The sequence below is a fragment of the Falco biarmicus genome, chromosome 9 (assembly GCF_023638135.1).
Source record: "Falco biarmicus isolate bFalBia1 chromosome 9, bFalBia1.pri, whole genome shotgun sequence".
NCBI lineage: Eukaryota > Metazoa > Chordata > Aves > Falconiformes > Falconidae > Falco > Falco biarmicus.
In genome coordinates, this window is record NC_079296.1 from 5,882,431 (window position 1) to 5,895,286 (window position 12,856).

A 12,856-nucleotide genomic window follows, 5' to 3' on the forward strand; every position below is an offset into this window, starting at 1 on the left:
GTTAATTTGCAAACAATGCAGCTGTTGTCTTTATAATTTAAGAGAATGAAGGCTGTTTCCCTGTACCATTTGTTTGGATACCAACAGGTTGCCAACTGGGACATCTGTGACTTGCAAAGTCCTACTTCTACTCCCATTTTCTAGGGAGAAAACGGTATTCTGTTCAGTTTAAGGGGAGTGTTTCCCTCTTCTCCTGAGGGCAGGATTTTCTACCACTGCTAAATTCACGTTAACACAAAAAAATTGTGTTTCCCTTTCTTCTGAGCGTGCGCTGGCTGCCTGGATAACAGCATCTAGTCGCCAGCCAGGAGGAGTGGGACCCAGAGCCCCCGTGCACCCCGGGCCCTCGTGTGCAATGCATGCTGCGTGGCTGCTTATGAATATGTACACGATGAGCTCTGCCCACCAGCCTTTTAATGAGAGTGACATCAAAGCCCTGCCTGCTGGAGGAGGGGACCCACAATGCAATACGCAGGCAGACGTGGAGGCAGCTCCCACGGCCGCTGGCATTGCTGCTGCAGGCAGAGACCCTCCATTGTCAGCCCTGGGGGGGGGCTGCCGGGGGCCAGGCCCTGCACGGGGATGCAGGGAGAGGCCCAGCAGCAGCAGGGCTGGGTTTAGGGGCTCGCCGGAGCGGGGCACGGGGGGGAGCGTCACCTGGGGTGGGGGGGAGCATCCTGTGCTGCTGGGGCTCAGGCGGGGAAGCGGGGTGCTGCCTCCTGACCCCCCGGGAGCAGGGGTGCGATGAGCTCTCAGGATGAGCAGTTCCAAGCAGCAGCAGCCCCTGACCCAGCGGCTTCCTCCGCCGAGGATGGCATGACCTGGTGGTACAGGTGGCTCTGCAGGATGGCCGGGGTCATCGGGGGCATGTGTAAGTATCCCCTTCCCTTGCAGCCAAAGGTTCCCCCTCGGCTCCACTCGTGCATGCGAAAGCGCGCGTCAGGGGTCCCCCTGCCTCTTGTTAGGGTCACGTTTGCGCAGGGGGGGCATGCCACCGAGCACCATTCGGGGTGACGGGTTTGTGGCTGCACTAGGTGCGAGTTTGCTGTGTTTGGGGCTGAAGAGCCGCGGATGTCCCTGGAGCGTGGGGTGGGTTTAGCTGGCACACGAGGGATGCGCTTGGCGTGCGCTAGACCTGCTGGACTTACCTGGGAGAAGGGATGTCACAGGGGGATCTACAAATCCTCGAGTTTCTTCTTGGACACAGCGCTTGCTGGAAGCGATGGGAGCAGCAGCCGAGTCCCAGGCACTGCAGGAGGGCTGTGGGCAGACCAGCTAGGTGATGGTTTTACCGCAGGCATGGGGTGCAGGGTGCTCAGCAGGGGCAGGTTCAGGGCGTGAAGAGGGGCCATGGGATTTGGTTCATCTTATTTGTCTGTTGGGTGTTTGTATGTTCCCGCAACTTCTTTTCTTTCCCCATCCTGAGTGCTGTTTCCCATCGCTCCTGTTGATTGCAGAGGGCCTGCCTGTGGTTTTGGGGTTTTTTTCTGAAGGTGAATAATGGACTTGGTTTGTGTTGTGTGTTTTTTAAGGGCTTTAGTCTTGGACACAGAGAAGAAGGGAGCCGGCATACAGCAAAGTGAATTGGCTGCGCTCTGAATTACCTGCTGCTGGAAAAAAAATTTTCCCAGGGAAAGAGTCTTTGCAACTTTGCCAGAAATCAGCCTGTCCTGTAGTGCTGTTTTGCTACATTCTGTGGAGAGATTAATAGCTCTTAAAAGCAGGAGGGACTGTTATGACCGCTTAGTCTGACCTCCTGCAGTGCACAGGATGGAGAATATTTTCTGCTTCAGGTCCACAACTTCTAGTCAGACAAGAGTGTTTCTCAGCCAGTGCAGTCAGCCCTGATTTATTCCCTTGGCTGTAGCGTTTCGTCTGACCCCCTCTCTCCCTGCCCCTTCCCATGCTTGCCTCAGGATTCGGGACTCGACCGCCCAACCCACGGTGATTTTTGCAGCCAACCTTGTAGACCGTGGTACTGTCGGGCAGGCTCGTTGCAGCCCTTTTTGGCTAGGCTGGGAAAACATATGCTGCTTTCACTGTTTTATGTCTTAGGTGCTGAAATTCTGGAGGTGTGAAAAGATTGGGCAGGATTGCTCTTATGGGGCAAACCGTAGCGGCCTCGCCATGCTCTGCCTGAGGCCCCCGCGCTTCTGGTCCCGGCAGACGGCCAAGAGACCAGCTGGGACGTGTCTTCAGTGCAGGTCCCAGGTGGGGGTTTAGCATAGCGGCGTGTTTCCCACGGGCTGGGGCTGTAGCCGGAGCCTCGGCACTTCTTACGTGGCTTTGGCCCCTGCAGAGCTCAGGGTGCAGAGCAGGAGAGGACAGCTGGTGGGTGGCATTGGTGGCATCACTCACCTCATGCTAGATCTGCTCATGTGTGGCTTAAAAGTGTGAGTCTTTGAAGACATCCTTTTTTTTCCTCTGCACACGTGTTTCAAAGCAGCTGAATTATATTTGGATTATTTTCCCATTATATTTGGATTCTTTTCTCAACCTTTTGTTCACAGCTCGGAGAACTCGTGGCTTGTTTTTAGAGGAAAAGCTGACAAGTTTTACGTATTCGGGTGTGTCTGGGAGAAGCAGCTTTTGGAAGAAGAGCCAGGCTTTGAACAGGCTTGCTGGTGATTTGGGGAGCCAGGCAGCTTGCTCTCCAGCCCTGACAGTCTCCCTTCAGGAGGTTTATCAGGCAGAGAATGAGGCAGCGTGAGACACAAACTCCTCTTAGGAGTAGGGAGCTGTGGTTAGAGGCAACCCTCCAATGCCCTGTGCTAGTGATGCCCTCCTTCAAAATGCGCCTTCTTCATCATCACCTTGTTGAAGGTGGGCCATTTGATAAAGGGGTGACTAAGCAAACAGCAAGGCTGGAGTCTGCTGCTCTTTTCAGAGCTTGTTATGAAAGGGCAGAACTCATATATAAGGATTTTGAGCTACAGGGCTGGGTCATTTTTTAGAGAAGGAAAAAATCCCTCTAGAAAGGAAGAGAAATTTTGTTAGTGGAGGTGAGACCAGCAGACAACGCCTGCCACATGCAAACACCTGCAGCCCACAACTTGCCTAAGCCAGAAAGGTCCAGGGGCTGGAGCAGGAACAAGGCAAACAAAGATCAGGATGTGTTTCTCGCTCTTGCACTGGCTGGCTTGGTGACCTTGGCCAAGTCCCTTCTCTTCCTTGTGTTCCTGTTTGTAATAAGATGAGGAGAGCCTGTGGCTTTTGTAAAATGCTCGAGGAGCAAAAATAGGCTTGTGTTGGGGACAGTGACCAGCTGCTTGAAATGAATAGAGCCTTTGTAGGGGGTGGTGTTCTTCCCCCCCCCCCCCCCCCCCCCCCCCCATTTTAGCTCCCAGTTATTTGTGTTCCTTCAGGGATTTGAGGTGGGACAGCAGTTAAACAAATGGCAGAACTGTCTATCTGCCATAGTTTACGTGCCATCCAGCATTATCTGCATTTTAAACCCATTGCGAGGCCTCCGTTTTGCAAAAAGAAGTCCCTGCCTTGGCAGCTCCGTCCTGTTTTGGCTACAGAGGCAGGAGATGATCCCGTCCTGGAGGCACAAGGATGTACCAGGCTGCTGTGGGATGTGCCGCGCTGCAAAGGAGACTGAAGGTCACTGAATCGTTATCTCGGTGGCTGTTGGCAGCCGCCACCGAGTGCAGTGTTCCTGTGATTATAAACCTTTGACTCCTTTCCCGCTGGTTGGTGCTCATGCTGACGTAGGGGCTTGCTCAGCTCAGGCTTGCAGGGTCATTAGTCCATTGGCAAGCGAGGTGGTTGCTTAGTTGAGACTCCTGTAGGGACAGTTAGCGCTCAAGGGCTGTTTTGGGGTGTTTGAGGACAAAACCAAACCAGAACCCTGACAAAACAATGCCTGGTTGGCTGGATTAAAAAAAGTCTAAGGCCAAAAGCCTGCTTGGAAAATAATATTCTGCCTGCCTCGATTTGTGCTGTGGTGGAGATCCATGTTGGAGCTGGACCTCTGCTCCGCCGTGCTGTTCAGCCAGGCAGGGTTCTGCCCCAGCCCTGGCTGTGTTTTGGGGGTAGTCAAGATGCAGCTGGTTTTTGTGGCTCTGCTGATTATAAAGTGCCAGAAAATCATTCAACATTACTTTCAGAAGTGTGCTTTCCTGGGGGAGAGCAAGTGTCACAAGCCTATGGTGCTTCTCCTGAGCTCCTCTTCCATCAACATCCGAGGGTTTCTTGGTCACAGAGAAGAATCAGAAGCCTCCGTGTTGTGCCCTGCTCTCCATGCTGCCTGCTGCTCCCAGCAATCCTGCTTGCCGTTGCTTTTCCAGCTCTCCAGCTGTTTGCATGAGTGACTGTGAGCAGATCATCCCACCCCGGTGCCTCAGTTTATTGGATTATAGCATCATTTAGGTTCAAAAAGACCTTTACAATCATCAAGTCCAACCCTTAACCCAGGACTGCCCAGCCCACCGCTAAGCCATGTCACTGACAGTGGTCCCTTTGCTCTGGGAGGATGAGAAGCGCCCTTGGAGCATGGATGTTAACATGTCCTCTGGCATTCCTCCTCTTGTTCTTGCAGGATTCTCCAAAAGTTTTTTGATTCCTGCGGAATAGTCCTAGGAAGCCTTTAAAAATAAACTTGCTGGGTGGTTTCCTAAAACGCTTTATTGTGGGTTGACCTTAGATGGGTCCTGTCGTAGGCCTGCAGTTCTGTTTCCCGGTTCGGTAACTACCGATAATTATTTTTAAGGGAACTTTGAGGATTCAGCAGTAACTGCTTAAAAGAAACCTTGCAAACACGTGCCAGGCTTTTGAAGGTCAGGACTGCTCACAGCAGCTCTGCTCAGGGACCCCCCTAGCAAAACACCAGCAGACATGAAATACCCGAACCCAGGCTGGTTTATTCTCAGAGGTGGACTCTGCTGCTCATCGTTGTGCCACCTATCATCCCCAAGACAGCCTTTAAGGGCTCTATAATTTTAGCTGGGGTTTTTCAGGGGTGGTGGTGGTTACTGCGGACTCAGTGCGTTGCTTACTGCCCTCCCTGCCCGGGCTCAGGTTCCCAGGTGAGCGGTGGCAGGCTGCTGGCATCAGCAGAGGAGAAGAGCTGTATCGAGTGTCAGGAGCGCTCTGCAAGTTTAATGAGGTGGGAAGGAGATGTGTGCAGCCTGCCTTGGATGCTGCTGCCTGGTTCCTCTCCTTGCACTGCAGAGTGCCGGGGGCTATTTTGGGCTCTGCTGTATCTGCTTCCATTCGTATTAGCGGAGACCCAAACTTGGCTCTTTTCTGCCCATCTCTAGCAGAGTTGCACAGAACCAGCTGTGTGGGACAGAGACTGGAATCACCTCTGCTTTATTTATTGTGTGCCAGTGTGTCTTGGTGCTGCAAGTCATGTTTTTCCTGAACTTTCCCTGTGTTGCTCAGAGATGGGTGCCTGCTGGGACCTCTGTCCATCCTGGGACAAAGCAGAAGTTCCTTAGCAAGTAAAACCCAGGGTGCCACATGACGTGCCCATGGAGTTACGTCACTCCATGTAAAAGCAAATGCTCTGTTGTTCTACGTAAAGTGAAATAGTTGTGCAAGTGGCATGCTGAGACACCAAGTACGCAGAGTAAAAAGATAGGCAGCTGGAGGAGCTGGGAAGAAACCCTCTCCCCTGCATCCCGGGCTCCTGTTCAGGCATCGGACCTTTCCACCCACCCTCCTATGCTGGTCTGTAGGGGCTGCTCGGCAGCACCTAGAGGTGCCAGCCAAGGCGAGGGTTCTTCTGGGCAGCCCCTCCTCTGCAAAACTGCCCCAAATACAAGAAAACAAACACGTGCTGGTGTGGGTGCAAGGTCCCATCACAGGGCAGGGCTGGGAGGAGAAGCCAGCTCTGCCTGCCGGGCTCTGGGGGTGCCCTGAGTTGGTCTTTGTGGTCACTGAAAGCCTCTTTGCTTTCTAGCCTGTGCCTTTGCTGGTCTCTGGAACTGTGTCACCATCAACCCCCTGAACATCGCAGCCGGCGTGTGGATGATGTGAGCAGAACTTCTTTTCTTTTCTCTGTGGGGAGGGAGGTTCGGTGAGTTAGACACCGCTGAACAAGGGGCAGAGCTGCCGTGCTCGGGCAGTGGGTGTGCGTGGAGTGTCCGTCAGGCTCCATGAATTGCCAGATCTTGCTGCACTGGGTGAGTTGAGATGCTGGGTTTACTCTATTTATGTTCTTTCTTTACTCCTTTTGATGTAAATACTGAGATACCCTGATGCAAAATAAACCTGGGCACCAGGGTGTGGGAGTTATGAGGAAGAGGGGAGAGTGCAGTGGGGTCCAGCCCTGCCGTTCCCTTCTGCCTGCGTTTGGGCAGGGGGGTGACTGGTCTCTGGGGAGCATTGCTCACCCTCGCTCCGGACCACGCGGGCAGGATTAACTCTGGTTTGCTCTATCTGGAGGCTCAACGCCTTCGTCCTGTTCCTGTGCGAAGCCCCCTTCTGCTGCCAGTTTATCGAGTTTGCAAATGCCGTCTCTGCGAGGGCAGACAAGCTGCGGGCCTGGCAGAAAGCTGCTTTCTACTGCGGGTGAGGATGCTCCTGGGGTGTGTTGTGGTGGCAAAACCATCCTGGGAACCTTGTTGGGATGCACGTGGGCGTGCCATAGTGGATGAGCATCCCTGCATCCCATGGGGCGTGGGGCCCGGTTTTGAGGGCTGCCTCTGTCTTCCAGGATGGCTGTGTTCCCTGTCATGCTCAGCCTGACGTTGACCACGCTCTTTGGAAATGCCATTGCGTTTGCCACCGGGGTGCTTTATGGCCTGTCAGCGCTTGGCAAAAAGTAAGAGAGATCTGTCTGCTTGTGGAGGGGAGGGAAGGGGAAGGTGGACCTCCAGCCCTCACCTCCATCTGCCTCCCTAAGGCTGTGCTTTCCTCTTGTACTAACCGTGCTTTCCAGTGTGAATGCTGCCAAAGAACATCTCCCCGCCATCATCTCAAAGCTCTGGGAGGGAAGGTCCTAGGGTTTGCTGAAGCTCTAAGCTTTTCCTTGGGAACTCAATCTAGGTTGCCCTGTGGGTCCCAGCCCTCTTTCTGCAGCCGCTGGATGGATGGCCCCAGCTCTGGGGGTGGTGAGCAGCCCTGGTGGGGTTGGAGAAGTCCAGAAAGTCTCATTTCACTCCTGGCATCCCTTGGCGCAGAGGAGCCTGGGCCCTGGTTGGGGGACCCCTCTGCCAGGTGCTGTACCCACTGTGGTGGGCACCCGGAGCTCACATCCCCACGTTGTCCCTTCTCTCTGCAGGGGAGATGCCATTTCCTACGCTCGGATCCACCAGCAGCAGAAGCAAATGGATGAAGAGAAGCTCACGGGGGACCTGGAGGGACAGGCTATCTGAAGCCCACAACCTTGGGGTAACCTCTCCTGGACACTGAGATGGTGAAGATATGGAAATCCACCCTGCCCTTCCCTCTGCCCGCTCCCTCCTCTGTTACGCCACGATTTCCCTGGACACTGCAGCAACTGGAAATCTCAGGGGCTGGGGCCGGCTGTGCCCTCTTCTCACACCAGCAGCCAGATCTCAGCGTGTTGCTCCCTCTCTCCTTCTCAACCCTCAACAAAATATCTCCCAGTCCCCCTATTTTTTAATTTAATTTTTTTTTTTGGCTGCAGAGGTGCTGGCTCTTTGAGTGCTGCTTTACCAGCCTGAATAGGTAGCCTTTCTTTGGAGTGATGCCCGATAATGAGCTGAGGATGCAGTGCTCATTTGGGAACTGCTCCCTGGATGGGGTGAGAAGGGACAGAGCTCACGTGCCAGCTCCTTGCTTGTACTGGTCTCATGGGAGTCAGGGAGCTGCTGGCCTCACACCTGAGCAGAACCTGACATTGCACGTAGTAACAGTCTCTGGTGTGGCACTTTCCAGGTGTAATACACTAATCCAGGGTTTAGCAATACATGGTGGTGCTTAAGCTTGGTTCTCTTCCATTGAGTATATTTTAATATGGGTCCAGTTAGGCCAGGCATGGGCAGCATCCCTGCATGGGAAAGGACTTCCAGCAAAAAACCCACATAAAGACGACAACCCCCTCTGCAGAGGAGCTGCCAGAGGTGCTGGGGCAGATCCCGGCACCCACAAAGCACAGCCCTGCATCCTCTGGATACAGCTGCAGGCAGTTACTGCAATTTACTTGAATTATAAGAATTACTTTGTCTTAATAAGGGTACTTTTCTTAAGCTTCACTCTTTTTACTGGGGAAGAAGGGACATAAGGTTTGCTTTACCTCAGCTGAAAAGGGGTACTATTGCTTGAGCCAAGTGGGATTTTTTGCTGGTGTAAGGCTTACTGATGTGCAAGAGCATCCTTCTCTCGTGAGCCTGGGACTCTGCTCTGTTGTCTCTCACTCCCAGCATCTGCTCCTGCTCCTGCGATCCATCCCTCTGAGCAAGGGACCAGCTCTTTGCTTCTGTCTGGTACAGCCTTTGTCTTTGGGCTCATGCTCTTTTTGCATCAGTCCTGAGCTGGTTTTGTATGGGAAGGTGGCATATCCTTCCTTTGCAAACACAGAGAAGTCTGCACCGTTTCAGTGTGGATAGCTGGGATGTCTTGCTGCTTTATTGCAGGCTCCATCAGTGGTTTTCACACCCTGTTTTCTGTTTGCTTTGTACCATGCAGGACAAAACTGCTCACTAAGCCCACATCCCCCTCTTCTCATCATGGTTTCTTCTAGAGTTTTTGATTTATTTGATTTTTACATGATTGCTTTTTGTTGATTAGGAAAAGGGGGAATAATTTATTTCTAGTTATTTAAGTATTTTGATGAGACTCATTTTGTCTGGACATAGGATAAAAGAGTGCTACGTTTCCTGTCCTTCAAGGACTGCCTCGTTTCACTGGCAGGGGTCTCTGAGCCCAGGGAGAGCCCTGGCTGCCGTAACTGGGATGCTGTAAAACCCTACTTCAGCCTTCAGAGCATTTCTCAGACTTTTGAAAAGTGTGTTGTCCTTTGGCCCCTTTGTCTTCTTCTGGGCCACCGGCTTGACAAAGGTTGTTTTCCCCCTTTTCTGAGAGGGAGAAAGGAGGAAAACTGGGCTGTAAGTGCTGGATTGGAGGATGGTACTCACTTGGCAGCCAGGGCAGGTAGCAGCTGTGGTGGAACAGTGGTGGTGGGGACTGCAGCCTGTTCTGGCTCCTCTGCCCTGGCAGCTGAGCTCCCGCATCTGTGGTCCCATGTGAATCCCTGGGCTACCAGGGGGGTTGTGCTGTGCTCTGGGAAATGCGGTGGGAGGCTGACTGCTGTCTGTTAGAGGGTCTGTCTGTCAGCCACTCTGTGGCTTTCTTGTTGAAAACGATCTATCCAGCATGTCCTTCCTCGGGTGCGGTGTGTATTTGCATCAGCTGAATGAGACCAGCAGGTCCCCGCAGTGCCTGGATGGAGCCGCTGCCGAGGGGGTGGCTGGGTGCGGGGCAGTGTGTGCATTGCGGCGGGTCCCTGGCGATGGGGGGGCTAAGCTGCCAGCTAACCTGAGCTGTTGTTTCTTCCTTGGAATTGAGGGAGGTGTGAGGATTTACACCGGTCAGGAACGCGCCTTGGGTTTGTTCACACTCACGGGCCCTCGCAGCTGGATGCTGGGGAGCCACTTTGTGCTAAGACCCTTCCCCCCGCCTCTGGACCATGATTGCTCTGACACCAGCTGCTCTGGGACGCAGAATAACCCAGATACAGCTTGTGACAATAAGATCTGTGCCATTATAGACCCCGCAGCTCTGGGCCGATCCTCGTTGCTGCATGCAATACGGGGGCCGTTGGCTTTCCTCGTGCACGTGTGCAGGGGCTGCAGCCTGGCCGCGCTGCCTGCAGCAACGGGGTGCAGCAGGAGCAATGCACTGCAGCCCACGGGGTGCTCAGCAGTGGTGGCCGCTCTGCTCTTCCAGTCAGCCGTGTCCCTGTGCAGCATCTTCACTGGCTGGGTCACGTGCAGAGTCCTGCCTAGCAAACAGGATGTCTGCTTTGATTTCAGGGGGGTTTGGGGAGTTAAGTAGTGTTAGTAGAAGAATGTTGCAGGCTGATGCACGTAGCTATGAGCATGTCTTTGGTAGTGACTGCTTGGCTCTGTGAGTAGTTCCACAGTAGCTTTGGTGACGGGAGGCGAAAGGTAAAGCAGTGGCAATAGAGGAGCACTTGCAGGCTGATCTACGCCCGTGGTGATGAACCACAGAACTGGTAGGACCTTCGCTGGCTTCACCTGATTGTCCTAATGCCATGGACCAGCAGCAGTCCCGGGGGCTGTTGCAGGCAAGTGCTGCTCCAGGTCACCTGGGGGGCTCACTGGCACCGACGGGTCCACTCTGCTCCCTTGGCACCAACGGCACAAGTCCCTTGGACGCCAGCTGTGCTGTCACGATGTGTTTTGTGGCAGTTGGGCCTGACCCTGGGGCCAAGGCAAGTGAACAGTCTGCATCAGCTCTGCCACTGTTAGTGGGTTGCAAAGCTCAGCTCTAAGCTCCACGCTTTTGTTGGGGCCTCAGGGACTCTTCTGTAAGGGCTGAGCTGGAGCCTTTGATCACAACCCTTGAAGGCACTGGCTCTGTTCAGTGTCTATGCCTGCCACAACAGGAGGGGTCTCAGATCTGTGCTCCGAGATGCTGACTCCTACAGATGTGTGTCGGCAGTGGGAGCTCTTGGGAATTGTGCCCGTCTGATGCAGCTGAAGCCAAGCCAGGCGCTGCCACCATCGCCGACATGGCTTGGTGACAGCACCCATGGCTTTTCAGAGTTGTAGTAACAGTTAGTGGATGGTCTCACCTCCGTGTGGGCAAGAGACTGTTTTTGTGGAGATAGAAAGGACCTTTAGAGTAGTAGCATCACAGTAGTTAATATGCCCATTCACAGTGCATGGTGGTTATTAATTGTGTTTAGAGGCACCGTCAGGGTGCTTGAAGCTGTGTAAGGATAAATGAAGTTAAAAGCCCTGCTCTAGAGATTTTACAGGCTCAACCCAATCCCTGCTGATGGCATCCAGCCTGGATGGCTAATCCGTGGGGTCTCTATGGAAGAGGTTTTGCTTGCTCCATCTTGGAAAGTCCTCTTGGGAGACGATGGGACAGAAGTTTTGTTACGTGAGAACTCAAGAGAGTGGGTGACGTGTTGACTACAGTGAGTTGTTGACACCAAGTGTGGAAAGACACCTGGGTACTGGCAGCACACGTGAGCTTAGCAATGGACTGTTACACTGTCCACCGCATGAGCTGTGCGCTTCTTACCCACGTGCATTTATACAGCGTGCAACTCTTCCGTGTCCCAGGCAGTCGCGAAGCTGACGGCACTTGTGCATATGAGCTCCACCATCCCCTGGGGCTGCCCGTTGGGTGTGAAGAGAAGAAGAGAAGCTCACATTCTGCTGTGTGCCCAGAACTCGTTGCTCTGGGCAGGAGCTGATTTTGTAACACCAATTGATTCTCTGTGTGTGCAGTGAATAAAAAGACCATTCTACCTCTGGAAAGAGCCACTGTGATTTCTCAGACTCTAAATGTAGCAAAAACCCTCAGACTTTTGATGTTGAAGAAAGGAGGTCACCTAGAAAATACTTCTCCAATGAGGTTCTCACAGGACCTGAGGAGTCCAACCTCGTTGCATATTGGGGCATTTCCTCCTTAGCCCAAGCCCTGGGAAGCTCAATCCATCTTTGTCATTTTTTCCTCAGAAAAAAAGCATCCCCTGTCTTCAGGGAAGGGTTTCACTGACTTGAAGATGTCAAGACCTGGTCCATAGCCATGTGAGAAAGAAAGCGCTCTAGCACAGGGCTGCCAGAGATCCTGATCTTCAGAAGGTCAGTGGAAACCAGAAGCTCTGGAGGCCTCTCGTAATCAGGCCACACTTAGAAACAGGTGTATTTCAGCCAGGGCTGAACATCTTTCTGGAAATGGGTCTCAGCAGCAAAAATGTTAGGTCTGATACTGAATTTTTTCTGTGGTTTTGATTTTGGTCCATTTCTCTTCCTCTGTCTCAAGCTGCTTTAAATTAATGCTCTGGTAAAGCACATCTTCTCTTAGGTGTTTTCTCTCATCTCCTGCTGCAGGGGATGTAAATGGTAGCAAGTGGACCTTGAGCTCTGGGTCACATATGCTATGTTACTCTATGCTTCCTTGTCACAGCAGGCTGAGTGTTCCAGGGATGGGAGGACACAAGCAGCTCCGCCAGCCCTTGTGGTGCCAAGTGCACTTCAGGAGGTTGGACAAACTCTTGGGCAAAGCATCTCCCAGCTCAGCCCTTGTCCTGCCCTTTTGGGAGAGTTAGGTTGGACATGATACTCAGCCAGGCCATTTGTTCCTCGCAGCCATAACCCCTCCTGCAGCTGTGTATTACCTAGGGTTAGGCTCTAAAAAAAAAAAAAAAAAATAATTTGAAAAGTCCTTATTCTTGCAGGACATGCAGGAAAGGGGTAAGAGCAATGTGCTACTAACTATGCAGTTGAAATCTCAAAGTGGTGGAGGTGGAGGCTCCACACACAACCGTGATGGAGGTGCATCTACCTTCCTCTTTGTGGATGAGTAAAACCCTGTGGTGGGAAGGACCCACCCCAGTACAAAGTATTGTCAGTGCCCACTGTGTCTTTCCCACCGTGAATCACTTGCACTACAGCTGAATGTTTGTCTGTTGCTGTTCTTTGTTTTGTCCTGGATTTTCTTTGTGAACTGTATTTGGTCTTGTTCATTAGGCTTCTAGAGTAATGTGTGTTTTTAGAGCAATAAAATGTGGCAGCTTTTTGTACAAAGCATCCGGCTCTGCCTCTTTCACAGTCCCTAAACATGTGAGACTCATCTAGGAAGCTGCAGGCTGCCGCGGTCCCCTGGTCACCATCCTCGTCTGCCTCTCCCATCCCACCTGCCTGCAGCTCCCTCCTCTGCAAATCAAGGCAACATCTTGCAG

At 52.8% G+C, this 12,856-nt stretch overlaps 1 protein-coding gene across 1 annotated transcript; it reads left to right on the plus strand.

Annotated features, from left to right (window-relative positions):
- Window positions 1-476: 476 nt before the first annotated feature.
- On the plus strand, window positions 477-11,429 carry CACFD1 (calcium channel flower domain containing 1). Its single transcript, XM_056352349.1, has 5 exons — window positions 477-871; window positions 5,909-5,981; window positions 6,394-6,519; window positions 6,665-6,772; window positions 7,232-11,429. The coding sequence occupies exons 1-5, from the start codon at window positions 745-747 to the stop codon at window positions 7,323-7,325; spliced, it is 528 nt and encodes a 175-aa protein (XP_056208324.1). The 5' UTR covers window positions 477-744; the 3' UTR covers window positions 7,326-11,429.
- Window positions 11,430-12,856: the final 1,427 nt, after the last annotated feature.